Source organism: Mya arenaria, chromosome 9 (genome assembly GCF_026914265.1).
Source record: "Mya arenaria isolate MELC-2E11 chromosome 9, ASM2691426v1".
In the NCBI taxonomy this organism is placed as follows: Eukaryota; Metazoa; Mollusca; class Bivalvia; order Myida; family Myidae; genus Mya; species Mya arenaria.
In genome coordinates, this window is record NC_069130.1 from 59,444,543 (window position 1) to 59,459,887 (window position 15,345).

At 37.3% G+C, this 15,345-nt stretch overlaps 1 protein-coding gene across 1 annotated transcript in view; it reads left to right on the plus strand.

The window, feature by feature from the left end:
* LOC128246221 (H(+)/Cl(-) exchange transporter 6-like) overlaps positions 1–10,507 on the plus strand; it is a 47,786-nt gene extending 37,279 nt beyond the window's left edge. Inside the window, exons 23-25 of the mRNA XM_052964413.1 lie at positions 9,085–9,195; positions 9,606–9,731; positions 10,394–10,507. Of these exons, the coding sequence (XP_052820373.1) occupies positions 9,085–9,195; positions 9,606–9,731; positions 10,394–10,507 (351 nt within the window). The remainder of the gene's footprint in view (positions 1–9,084; positions 9,196–9,605; positions 9,732–10,393) is intronic.
* The last annotated feature ends 4,838 nt before the right edge of the window (positions 10,508–15,345 follow it).

Consider the following 15,345-nt stretch of genomic DNA (forward strand, 5'->3'; position numbering starts at 1 on the left):
GCAATAGCTTGGAGGGTCATCTGTGCGTCTAGCTGTCTGTCCACTATGTCCGGAATGGTCCCCTGTAGGAGCTGTAGAATTCCACTGTCCACCTTTTCACCTGGAATGGAAATGTATTGGATCTTAATTGGCTTAATTGGTCTTTAACGATATATTTCAATGTTTTTGTAATCTGTGGTTGTTGTCTTGTGATGAAGTGCGTCTTCCATTCTTTTTTCTCGCTTATTAGTACAACTTAGATCGTAGTGAAAACAAAAATTCTCCGTCGTCTTATAATAAATTCAAAAACTATAAAAAGTACCGATCATTTCGAAAATCACATTGAAATATCAGCGAAGTCCAAATAGAGTGTAACTATGGTGACAGCTTAAACAGAATAAAAATAATGCATAATATATTTAACTCAAAACTTTAATTTCTTTGCACAACGGCGAGTAACCAATACTGCCTTCCATCGTTAATTAAGTCATTGTTGATGGTTAAATGATGTTGATGTTCATACCCCATGAACTTATTACGATTGTTTCTGCGGTTATGTCGGAAAAATATAGGTGTAATGTTATTTCGAATATAATTTGTATATACGAGTACGTCTCGTCTTACACAGAACGGATTCGCGTTCACCCCTCAAGCTAGTCTGTGCGCAGTATGTGCATTTGTTAGTAATTTCACATGACAACTCTCAATCTGTGTAGATTCCTGCTACTGTTATTTGAATAATCAAAATGAGGATGGCGTTAGAACAATATTGCAAGGGAAGGTACAAGGACATGCCCAGTAGCCAAACCCAGTGTGGTCTTGTTCCCCAGTCAAACACACAACTTTAAGGACAACTCGATAATTCTCACGCAGTTAATATTGCTTACATTATTATGTTACAAAGTTTTTTTATCATAGTTGCTGTGAATATTTTCTAAAGATCGTCAGTTAGAACTTGATACTGAAAACAACAACAATTTCTTAGCGCGGTGGTAAGAGTTAAAGTCAATTTGTTACACAAAATCGCACAAAAATGCTTTCGTTGACAAACAAACGTGATTTAAACGGTACTCTCCGGTCGGAGCTCGGTATATTCCGCCGCAGTATTCCGGATGCCGTAAGTATAAAAAAACTTATGTATGGTAATTGAATATACATGGAAATAAATGAGCAACGTATTATAAAATTGCGCATCGTCAATGACACTTTAAGTCTATGTTTGCATCTACTTATTGGAATTTTCGAGAAAAACCTGTCTTTCCTGGGTCATTTGCCTGATTGGAATATGTATTGCGTGTCTTGACGTCACTTGTGTGCGTTTGACTTTAATGACGTTCAATTAAAATCAGAAACGTTTCGCAAACTAGAAAAGAAAAAAGTAGTCCCAACACAGTAGACACACCCGATATCAGACAATATAGCGGGCAATTGTGAATAATATATATTTAAAGGGATTATTTTTGTAAATGTTATAAATGTATATACCCAGTAAGTTTAATGTATCTACTATCCAGTATGTTTATGTGTATTGGAACCGAGGTGAAATAACGATGATATCATAACACATAACACTTACTACCTCGATTAACGACATGTAAAAGTTGGATGACATGAAGTGAAATGTTCATGATTAAGGAAGTAAGCGAAGTAAGCGTTGCGAACTAGCCCACCTTATCAATAAGGTGTTACTTCAGGTCATAAAACTGACGTAGAAAACAACCTCATAGGCTGACACATTGTCAATGCAAAATATGGCGCAGGGAATGTGTCTAGGATGAGTTGCAGTAATCGAACCTTGTAATACCCGCGTAAGTTGAAATTCTGTTGATAAAGCCTAGAACTTAATGATTGCGTATCTGCAATTTCATTGGCCGGAAATGTGGTCTGCATTTTACGCAGAGTAACACTAGGCGGCGATACTTCCAGGACAACGAGGCTCACACGCAGCAGACATATTCAGTATAGTCTATATAGTCTTCTGTTTCAATACATTTTCTATCAGATTCACATTCATTCTAATATTTTTAATACAATAAAAATCCGTTTAATAGACAGGGCTTCATTTCAGTATATTTAAATTAATCAGCGTGTTAGTATCTCTTTGCCGCATGGGAGTTTAGCACAATGGAAATTTCAATATTTATGAAAATGTTTCATTCTTATTGTAGTTCAATGATTAATAACCTGATAACGCACATTTATGGAATTTCTTTGAAATCATTGTTCAATTTGCTACAGTCACGACTAACGTATTTATCAAATATTCAAATCTGTATGTTTGAAATATCATAATTCTATCCGCGAGCAGGTTAGAGAATTCTGGGTTTCCCTTAGCCGTGATACATTGTTAACGATTTTAATTGAAAGAATGAAGCACTTAAATATCCGTTTAAAAAGAGGAAAAGTGTTACAAATGCCACAGATGTAATGTATTGTTTGAATAAATCAAGAATGCAATATTTAGTTTGTATAAATCAATTTATGTTGGGGCTACCGGTTTAGAACAATGTATATGGTATATCAGTGAATGTTTGTGTTACCTACCGCTTGTGAACAAATTGAGTGTTCTGATACTGAGTCCTACCAGGGTCGTTAACAGTAAGTAATATACATGTAGTTGATACATGAATGCAACTCTCAACGAAAACCTTGTTATCGCTGACTGACTATAATGAAGAGTTCACATATCAATATTTAATGATGATCACTGTACTGTAAATATTGACTAGCCGGTAACGTCCAGCAAGGGACCCTTTATTCCTTGTCGTTGTTGTTGACATTTAATGTGCCTGATGTGCATGACCGCCTTGTTACATATTGGGCAATTAAAAAGAGATTGACATCTTAGAGAACCAGTAAGATTCGGGTTGTTTGTTTCATAATATTCAAGGATATTAAAGAAAGAAATCCAACTGTGAATACAATTAGTTTCACAATGGAAATTTAATAAGACAATTAGTATGTCAGTCACTACAAATCTCTTCAACGAACTCTTTTAGTGAAAAATCATTATTTTTGACAAACCATTTTTTTAATATTATGGATACTTTTCATCGAAGTATTGAACTACAATTAGATTTTTGGTCATTTTCTAGCATATTTTCATACTTTGGAACAAACACAAACATTGTTAGATTTCTTCAAATTCAGCTTAGAAAATCAAAAAATTCTTACTAAGTTAAAAATTCAATCTAATTTGCTTTATATGAGGCATTTGGTCCTGAATTTGTAGTTTGATTTTGACTACGTGAATGTGTCCAGTAGCTGCAAACCTCCGTATGAAGAATTGATAGCGATAACAGAGCATCACCAGTGCTTTGTAAATGCTTTTAAGCAAACGAGATTTAATGAATTTATTAACTTGACGGTTGATTGTTGCATTAATCCTTGAATTAATGAACGCAACATCAAAGAGCTATAATGTTTTGTTAATAAAGGCTTTCCTGTCTCTGATATGTCCTTTTTAAAGTAAAGTGTAATTACTTATCCATGCGCATACGTAGTTTTACCATTTAACTATGTTTGCATTACAATTGAAATTACAGGGACCAAAAGCTCTAATCTCAGTCGCCCAGAGCCTTTGTTAGGAACAGCTCACAATACTACAGCAAGACATACCATTTATTCAGAGCAGCAAATGCGCCATGAAATAGTTCGTAATATTAACACTTCGTATGGCAATAAATGATAAACGAACTATAAATATAGTGTTTCTTCATCATTTAAAATGAAACATGGAACAGTCTACGCAGATAAGTAGATCCAAAAAGTTGACCATGCTGGTAATTCTGCCCACGGACAAAGACAAAACAAGTAACCGTATGGAACTCCTTTTTAATTGTCATCACATAATTACATTCCTTGTTGAAGACCGTCGTCTGTAGCATCATGGAAACCTTGTCTTGTGGCTATGTTTAAATAACTAAAATAACTATTTATCGCTTCAAATGTCACCATAAAAAGGGTTCACGCTCCGTTCAAGAAATAATACTGCACTCTCTTAAAAACATTTTAAGAACGATTTGACTGTTTACATAATCTGAATCACTGCGCGCATATCCATGACAATCACGAATTATCACATATCTACACGTACATTATATTCACAACGCACAAAAGAGTTCCAGCGAAAAAAAATCATTTTTTCTTTATTTTGTTTAACTGAGGTGGGGAAAAAAGCATCTACCATAGCCGCTCGTGGAAGAAACATTCATGGTAAACCTCGTTTTGCAAAACACCCTACGCTTGAGTTGGGACGAACCTATCGTACACTCTTGGCCATGGAATATATTCATAATCTTTGTTTCAAGTCTTTATTTTAAGCAAAATGTCACCTTCCGACGTAGAATAAATTACGTAATTTAGCACGTGTCATACACACACTGAAAACGTTGAAAGCTTTAAAAAGAGTCTTTGAATTTTCAAAGAGGAGAAACTGCCATGTTGTCAATCATAAAGTTGATATCATTTTATATAAAATTTTATTGTGAAATTGCTTCGAAAGGGAGACGTTGTTACATTTTAAATGTTTATTGCTACCTACTTATTGATTGCGAAAAGATAGTGCCATTTTTTATAATGTTATGAATGTTATTTATTCTGTGTTTAAATGAAACTGCTGCATGGGATAGGATAGCAAAACATACATGCAAAGTGCTTCTGAGTCTTAGTGAACAAGACCATTTACCTACTTAAGGTCTGGAGAAGACTGAATGCATTACAACATAACGCGTCAAACTAATGAACATAATTGCCCGGGTTTTTTAAATGATAAAATAAATGTATGTTCGAAAAACTTCGAAAAAAACACACAACAAAATTGCTTATAAAATTAATAACACAACGGCGGAACAAAGGAATGAGACGAGTCCTGTAGTCGAACATCAACAATATTGTGTAAGGGTTAAGTAGCATTGTTTAATATCTATTGTTTCCTACCATTAGACTAGTGAAACGTAAGTGTTTAAATTGGTATTTTTTACTGTTTAATTATTAATTTAGCTCAGTTGTGAAGACAGTTAAAGGCTGATATGAGCAACAACACTTCCGAGTCTGGGGCCCTTTCCCTTGGTAGGGACCAGTTCCGGTGTCTGTTTTGGGACGACTTGATAACGTTTCATGGCCAAGAGTCCAATACGAGTCATGGACTTATATCATCTCACCTTCATAAATTCGTCTTCGGCGTTTCAACCTCAAAATTAATCCGTTCCATATTGTTCAATAAATCTCTACCAAAGGGATGTCCGAACAGATTTACATTTAATAATTCAGAATAGCTCGAACAACTCAAAATTTAATAAGAAGATTACAACCGCATGTTTTCCATTTACAGTAGTATCGAAAACACAACCGCCGAATTTCAATGTTACCAAAAAAAAGGTTAATTACGTAAACATTTAGAATCTCGCGCATGCGCACTGACTAAGATAAATACATCCGCGGCATCGCCTGTTGCCCTCAGCCTGCCGTCTTGATGTTTAAAAGATAAAAATTAAACATTCAATATTACTTAAAATTAGAAACAAATATGCAAGCATGATCTGTTTTCATATTTTCGGAAGAGGTATTAAGTGATATGCATAATACAAAAGACAATCAGTTTGACGCTGCTAAAATAATAGAAATATTTTATTTCAATGAATAGAATAAACGAGTAATTTGATGTTTGGCAACTTATAACATAATCAATCTCATTCTGAGCAATGTATTAATAAGAGATAATTCAATAATAACTGTTTGTTATAACTGCCAATAGCACACTATATTTTCGATAGGAAATGTATCACTAATCGTTCCTTTATTGTTACCTCGTCCGTTGGGACTGGCTGGAAGCCAAGTTGAATTTTATGGAAATATCAATGAACAATTTTTAGAATCATTTTAGATCCTCATAAGTATACAAAGTGTACCATCTTCTGTCGCTAATCGCAATGGGCGTGTCTTTTTTTATTTCGTTTTAAATCAGTAGTAATTGTGTCGGTGATTATAAAGTCTGAAAGATTCCTAAAACAGAAATCATTATTTACATTGGAAGTAATTTACGTAATGGAACTATTCAACGTGCAGCTAAATGCAGTTTTAAATGTTGCCTTTGAAGTCGGCGATTTTGAACACAGTTTTTAGTGCGGGCGGGACTTTCGCGTATAACAGGATAACAAACAGTAGAGGGTTGTGGGAAAGCGCAAATGAATAATAAGGAATACACTTTTGCAGTTTCTTGTTCTCTAATTTGCTTGAATATCGGCTTTTGGTCAAATTCAACAATATTTTGAAAAGACACATACATTCTACGCGTGTGTTCGCGTATAAAAGAACCCCCCAAATAATACATTTGTACCGAAATAAGAAAGAGCCGCTTTAAACATTTAAGACAGAATGGATGTATCTAAAAAAATCCGTGAAAGAAGCAAATTAAACTGAAAAAGTAAACAATAAAATACTTGATATACCATTGCTCCAACATTAGTATATGTAGGAATAATGTCTTACCAAATGGCCAATTATGGTTTTGAAATGAATTATTCACGTTTAACTCGTTTTTCAATTCAATCACTATTTTGTTAATCAGCAATATCCAACATTCAAATTAATTTATAATTGTGTAAAGTGATATCAATAACGATTTTGCATGAAATATATACACATATAGAACTCATAATTGTTCGTTTGGCAATGGCAAAAATGGTGAGAGATATTGCTGTAAATAGTAAATTAGCTTACAAAAGTTGTTCTAACAACATTTTTCATCGACTATCGATGAAAGGAATATGCGGCAAAGAAATCATATCTGCACAAAATGTACAACAAGTTCAGTATCGTTTCTTTTGCACATAGGAATATGATATCAAATAATTTCGTAAATAAATTTTTGTTTTGTTACATTTAGAAATGCTGTAATAGTAAATACTGGATATTGTAAAGTAAATACTAAATACTAGACTCTTACAGCGTTTAGATAATTACAAGGAAAGACGTTTTCAATGTATCTACATCGCATATCAAACCTCAAATAAAAAATTAAATGTGGATTTGAATAGCACAATGCAAACAACATGGACGAGACGGGTAGCCAAAACAGTAATGAGCTTATTAACCAGACATTCAATGATAGGAGATACTTGTTTCAGTGTAAAATTTGAATATATTTTACAATGCGCACCTCAGTGAGCATAAACAGCTATATTTCCACGAGTGTTGTAACCACGACCTTGGTGTTTACGAGGGGAAATGTATTGCGATCTTACACTCAAACAAACAATTCAATGTTTTACGATATATCTTAAATGATTTAATATAGTCAATAGTAAGTTACTTTTGAGAAACGCGCCAATCTGCATGCAAACGTTAATTACTTTAAAAATGACGCCGTTAATATTGATTTCAAGCTTTGTTCTGGCTTAAGTTTGATTTTGAAGTGAAAGCAGTCTACACTTTCAAAACAGTAAAAATATCAAATTGTTATTTAAAAACAGTAAAACATTATTTATATTTTACTGACAAAGCTCTGTTAATCATCGAAATCATATACCATTAATGTTCTAGAAATACATACCTCGTTTTCCATACCAGTTGCCTCTGCAGGGTGTCAAAAGTGAGATAAAAACTACAGTAATTGCCGCAAGGCAAAGTCCATTAAAACTTGTAGATTTTTTCACATTCATTTTGATTATGTTTTGCTGTTTATCGGTGCCTTAAAGCGGCAAGTTTTCGCCCAATAGGTTCTTAAAGAATTGCTCTCGCTGCACTGTTTTACTAGCGTTTATTCTGCTCCTCCAAATTGGATCAATTCCGATACCCGTTTGTTACTTTGCGTCTGCAGCTCCTATTCAAACTGAGCTCCACTCCGATGGCGAAATTGTTTTATAGGCTGGTGTCATGTCTCGACGTCACTGATTGGTATACGCAATTATATATATTTGATACACCTTGTTAGTAATGTAGCATTGCTGGCTTACTGTTTTCGCCGGTAAACACACAGTGGGTGTTATTGGTCCTAGGTGGACACTCCTTCCCTTTGTACCTTACACAATTCAGTTGTTGCATCTTTAAATGGGGGAATACACTTTGACAGTGTACTTTAAAAAGAATGTCTCAGGAGAATTAAGACTGGCTTTATGCGTTTGTTTATGTCTCAGTGAATGCGAACAAACTGTTTTTCTATGTTCACATGTTTATATTATTGTCAAAAAGTTGGGTTGTTAATTTGTTTTCGAAATATATCATTGAAATGGTTTGTTCTCATGCAACTGAGGAATCGATACTTCTATTACGTTGATCGTAAGACTGGTGTTCCGATGGAAACCTCCACACGGCATCCGTTTGTTACTGGCAGGGGAGTGCGATGTGTGCCCGGAAAAACATGTTTAACGATGCACTGTTAATCCCAAATAAGATTTACCTCAGTTAATACGATCGTTTTAAAATACCAAAAATGATGAATAAATGTCGAAAACAATGGTTCTTATGAAGGAAACCGAGTTTCATTTGAACAAAGGTGCAGAAGACATAGATATTTCTACCTTCAATAACGACGATAGATCGCACTAAATCTTCTAGCACTCACCAATCATTTTAAAAAAAATGCGTTTTCAGATAGTAAATACAAGGTTATAATCTTGTTATCAGTAATTAATATTTGCCATAAATGCATTGTTTAGACTCTGTTTAAAAGTTTATGGCTATGACCATACAGACAAGTGAACGGGAGACACACACCGTACACACAGCACAGACCAATACCACATGCATTCACTGATCTGTATCAATTCATGTTAGTTTAAACATTATATATTTTAAAACGATTGTGAAGAAAGTTGTGATTACTTCTGCTATGGCACTCTCGTTTGCACGATATTGCGCGAGAATGTGGCCTTGTGTTGGGGGGGGGGACCGGAGTTACCGGGGAAAACCCACTTGTCCGGCTTAGTGACCACTATACAAACTCACATGTATCAAAGCTGAGACTCGAACCCGGGTCGCCTTGGTGAGTATCAATACATGTTGAGGTAGCCACCAGTTTAGCGAACCAGGCCATGCCTCCAGAATGTCCAACGACTAAATTAATGTAAAGATATTAAGGGATACTCTGTTTTTCCCTCGTTTCAGCCAAGCAGCCAGCCAAAGATATCTTACAATGAAATGACGTCGGAATATCCCCGTTATCCTGATGTTATTGATGTTGCAAACAATCAAATCGGTTACAACCAATACATTATGGTAATGTACATACATTGTACGCATCTTGTAATATACGTACTGTAGGCAAAACAATCATAATATTTTCTTAAAGAAGTAATACCCACTCTGTCAGTTTTTTTTAACTGAAGCCGACTCCCCATCCATCAACTGTTTCTATCTACATAACCACTACTTAAACATTTGCGTTTTGTTTTGTTTGGCATCCGTAAGATACTACTTACTTCGTCATTAATCTGATTTTCATGAAAACAGTCTACCACTATGACCGCCGCTAGGTGTTGTTGACAGTGTTGCGCTTACGTTTGCTTTCAATGAGCTGTTTTCCAACTCTGAATTATGTAATTTGTAGTTGCGCACTGTCTTTCGTTCTATCTATGCCGTCTTAATGTTTCGTTCGATTATCTTTTACGCATTATATTTATTTGCAGGATATCCGCGACTACATGAATCCCCACCCATACACTGTGTACCCGGATACACCTGTCCCGCAGGTGTTTAATCTGTTCCGTAGTATGGGCCTCCGACACCTTCCTGTGCTTGACCATTTTGGTCAGGTAAGTTTGAACGTTTTTCAAGTTTCCTGGTATATCTTTAACGCATGTGCTTGATCATTAATGAATAAATGGACTTAAACAACTACCTGTGGTCAACCACCTACCTGTGGGTCTACCATATTTGCCAGGTAAGGTCGCAAGGTTTCTGTCCAATCTGCAACGCAATCTTTCTTCTGGGTTATAACGAAGGGCCTCCAACATGTACCTCCAGGTAAAACCGAATAAAATTCGCGAATATTCTCAAGATAGCTAAATAATTATCGCGAAAATTAAGTGGTTAACACGAAACAACTCTCGATATTTTTCATGTTATCTTACGGCAGTAATATGCCAACATAACTTTCTCATAGTACTTCGAGTCCCAAACCAATGGTTGATTTGTGATGGAAATGCCCTTAACACTCTGCAGTGCAATTTGATGACCATTTTGGTCAGTTTAAATATGGCTTTCATATCACAATTATTTTAAAATGAAGTAGCATGGTATTGCTTTTTTATATTTTATTATGCATATGACGCTGTTGTAAATCATGATCTGGTTGCCACTGAATTGGATACCACAGTATCCAAAACGTTTCTAATTCCGGTGATTTCTATATACACTATATATCAAAGACATCTCGCATTATACTGATTTATTAACATTTGCTATTGTTTTACAGATCCAAGGCATTATAACTCGGCATAACCTGACCCATGAGTTTCTGGAGGAACGACTCTCGGAAATAAACGACATGGAAGATTTAAACGTGTTTGATAGGACACGGTTCCAATAGAACCCGGTGTACAGCGAGTACACACTGTACATAATAGGTGTTTATTGGTACAAAGTGTTTATTTATTATATCATATTATGAAATAACGCTTTTACATTTTTAAAGATATATGAGTGTAATATGTTGAGTTACTTTTGACGTGACATGGTTAAGACTGATCTAACTATCTTAGTGTTGGCCAAGCTCGCATGTCTTAGACTGATCTAACTATCTTAGTGTTGGCCAAGCTCGCATGTCTTAGACTGATCTAACTATCTTAGTGTTGGACAAGCTCGCATGTCTTACACTGATCTAACTATCTTAGTGTTGGCCAAGCTCGCATGTCTTACACTGATCTAACTATCTTAGTGCTGGCCAGGCTCGCATGCCTTAGTGTTGGCCAAGCTCGCATGTCTTACACTGATCTAACTATCTTAGTGATGGCCAAGCTCGCATGTCTTACACTGATCTAACTATCTTAGTGTTGGCCAAGCTCGTGTATCTTACACTGATCTAACTATCTTAGTGTTGGCCAAGCTCGCATGTCTTACACTGATCTAACTATCTTAGTGCTGGCCAAGCTCGCATGTCTTAGACTGATCTAACTATCTTAGTGTTGTCCAAGCTCGCATGTCTTACACTGATCTAACTATCTTAGTGCTGACCAAGCTCGTATGCCTTAGTGTTGGCCAAGCTCGCATGTCTTACACTGATCTAACTTTCTTAGTGCTGGCCAAGCTCGCATGTCTTACACTGATCTAACAATCTTAGTGCTGGCCAAGCTCGCATGTCTTACACTGATCTAACTATCTTAGTGTTGTCCAAGCTCGCATGTCTTACACTGATCTAACTATCTTAGTGCTGGCCAAGCTCGCATGCCTTAGTGTTGGCCAAGCTCGCATGTCTTACACTGATCTAACTATCTTAGTGTTGGCCAAGCTCGCATGTCTTACACTGATCTAACTATCTTAGTGTTGGCCAAGCTCGCATGTCTTACACTGATCTAACTATCTTAGTGTTGGCCAAGCTCGCATGTCTTACACTGATCTAACTATCTTAGTGCTGGCCAAGCTCGCATGTCTTACACTGATCTAACTATCTTAGTATTGGCCAAGCTCGCATGTCTTACACTGGTCTAACTATCTTAGTGTTGGCCAAGCTCGCATGTCTAACACTGATCTAACTATCTTAGTGTTGGCCAAGCTCGCATGTCTTACACTGATCTAACTATCTTAGTGTTGGCCAAGCTCGCATGTCTTAGACTGATCTAACTATCTTACTGCTGGCCAAGCTCGCATGTCTTAGACTGATCTAACTATCTTAGTGCTGGCCAAGCTCGCATGTCTTACACTGATCTAACTATCTTAGTGCTGGCCAAGCTCGCATGTCTTAGACTGATCTAACTATCTTAGTGTTGGCCAAGCTCGCATGTCTTAGACTGATCTAACTATCTTAGTGTTGGCCAAGCTCGCATGTCTTACACTGATCTAACTATCTTAGTGTTGGGCAAGCTCGCATGCCTTAGACTGATCTAACTATCTTAGTGCTGGCCAAGCTCGCATGTCTTAGACTGATTTAAATATCTTAGTGCTGGCCCAGCTCGCATGTCTTACACTGATCTAACTATCTTAGTGCTGGCCAAGCTCGCATGTCTTACACTGATCTAACTATCTTAGTGTTGGCCAAGCTAGCGTGCCTTAGACTGATCTAACTATCTTAGTGTTGGCCAAGCTCGCATGCCTTAGACTGATCTAACTATCTTAGTGTTGGCCAAGCTCGCATGCCTTAGACTGATCTAACTATCTTAGTGTTGGCCAAGCTCGCATGTCTTACACTGATCTAACTATCTTAGTGTTGGCCAAGCTCGCATGTCTTACACTGATCTAACTATCTTAGTGTTGGCCAAGCTCGCATGTCTTACACTGATCAAATTACCTTAGTGTTGGCCAAGCTCGCATGCCTTAGTGTTGGCCAAGCTCACATGTCTTAGACTGATCTAACTATCTTAGTGTTGGCCAAGCTCGCATGTCTTAGACTGATCTAACTATCTTAGTGTTGGCCAAGCTCGCATGCCTTAGTGTTGGCCAAGCTCGCATGTCTTAGACTGATCTAACTATCTTAGTGCTGGCCAAGCTCGCATGTCTTAGACTGATCTAACTATCTTAGTGCTGGCCAAGCTCGCATGTCTTACACTGATCTAACTATCTTAGTGTTGGCCAAGCTCGCATGTCTTACACTGATCTAACTATCTAAGTGTTGGCCAAGCTCGCATGTCTTACACTGATCTAACTATCTTAGTGTTGGCCAAGCTCGCATGTCTTAGACTGATCTAACTATCTTAGTGCTGGCCAAGCTCGCATGTCTTAGACTGATCTAACTATCTTAGTGCTGGCCAAGCTCGCATGTCTTACACTGATCTAACTATCTTAGTGCTGGCCAAGCTCGCATGTCTTACACTGATCTAACTATCTTAGTGTTGGCCAAGCTCGCATGTCTTACACTGATCTAACTATCTTAGTGTTGGCCAAGCTCGCATGTCTTACACTGATCTAACTATCTTAGTGTTGGGCAAGCTCGCATGCCTTAGACTGATCTAACTATCTTAGTGCTGGCCAAGCTCGCATGTCTTAGACTGATTTAACTATCTTAGTGCTGGCCCAGCTCGCATGTCTTACACTGATCTAACTATCTTAGTGCTGGCCAAGCTCGCATGTCTTACACTGATCTAACTATCTTAGTGTTGGCCAAGCTAGCGTGCCTTAGACTGATCTAACTATCTTAGTGTTGGCCAAGCTCGCATGCCTTAGACTGATCTAACTATCTTAGTGTTGGCCAAGCTCGCATGCCTTAGACTGATCTAACTATCTTAGTGTTGGCCAAGCTCGCATGTCTTACACTGATCTAACTATCTTAGTGTTGGCCAAGCTCGCATGTCTTACACTGATCAAATTACCTTAGTGTTGGCCAAGCTCGCATGCCTTAGTGTTGGCCAAGCTCACATGTCTTAGACTGATCTAACTATCTTAGTGTTGGCCAAGCTCGCATGTCTTACACTGATCTAACTATCTTAGTGTTGGCCAAGCTCGCATGCCTTAGTGTTGGCCAAGCTCGCATGTCTTAGACTGATCTAACTATCTTAGTGCTGGCCAAGCTCGCATGTCTTAGACTGATCTAACAATCTTAGTGTTGGCCAAGCTCGCATGTCTTACACTGATCTAACTATCTTAGTGTTGGCCAAGCTCGCATGTCTTACACTGATCTTACTATCTTAGTGTTGGCCAAGCTCGCATGCCTTAGTGCTGGCCATGCTCGCATGCCTTAGACAGATCTAACTATCTTAGTGTTGGCCAAGCTCGCATGCCTTAGACTGATCTAACTATCTTAGTGTTGGCCAAGCTCGCATGTCTTACACTGATCTAACTATCTTAGTGTTGGACAAGCTCGCATGTCTTACACTGATCTAACTATCTTAGTGTTGGCCAAGCTCGCATGTCTTACACTGATCTAACTATCTTAGTGTTGGCCAAGCTCGCATGTCTTACACTGATCTAACTATCCTAGTGTTGGCCAACTGCATGCCTTAGACTGATCTAACTATCTTAGTGTTGGACAAGCTCGCATGCCTTAGACTGATCTTACTATCTTAGTGTTGGACAAGCTCGCATGCCTTAGACTGATCTATCTATCTTAGTGTTGGCCAAGCTCGCATGCCTTAGACTGATCTAACTATCTAAGTGTTGGCCAAACTCACATGCCTTAGACTGATCTAACTTTCTCAGCGTTGTCCATGCCCTTTGCTAAGACTGATACTACTTTTAAAGCGTTGGTCATGCACGCATGTCTAAGACTGATAAAACGTTCATAGCGATGGCCAAAAACGCATGGCTAAGACTGATCTAACTCTCTCAGCGTTGGACATGCACGCATGGCTAAGGCTGATCGAACTAACACTGGATTAGTCATGCACGCAATAGTAAGGCTTATAAATTTATATGGGAGTAGCTACGCAGATGGATTTTGTTTGAAATTCCTTGCTGTTTTATTTTAGTTAGATAAACATAAAGTTTGCAAACATGTTAGTTGTTAATACAACTACGAGCAGAAGACATATTTTGTACCGCCCATGATATTTCTGGCCCAAATAAGGTACGAGATGTGCATATATATCTAACATCATTCAAAACTGAGTGTTTGCTTATTATATAACTAACATCTAACATAATTGCATTATAAAGATTTGTAATGTATCTCTCAGTACAATAAAAACAATGAATGCTTTGTTGCAATGAAATTATGGAGAATCAAGGTCCCATTGTGTTTTCATTTTTTTTATCGTTCACTCGGTGTGAACCTATAAAATCCCATGACCGCTGCCCCCACACAATCTATGTGCAGTAAACAAATATAAAATGCGACAAGTGTTTAATGAATTAATACATAATGAGCATTTTTAAAGTAAACAATTATTATTCTATAACAAGCCAACCTCTGTGGAATTGGGTGCTTCCAAACATTGCCATGTGATGGTATTATCATGACTTCTAACACACATGAAGCCGTTTGAGCGTAAAAGGTTAGGAACTCGCAAGGGACGTTACTATGAATGGAAATATTTCCCGTTTGATCTTTACGCCAAGTTAAGTACTAAGTACTTGTTAATTGACATTGTAGAGTGCCACGGGGGACAATCAAATAAACTCATGTTTTGTAATGTATTTATCCTAGCTACATTTGTTTGTGTGATTTTCGTCTAGACTTTAAGCCACAATTTCTCGAAATATCTGTAACAAGCTTAATTCATCTTAATTCTTTGAGCCAAAATCTGTACTGGCTTTGGATCAAAACGCCCTTTTTACACA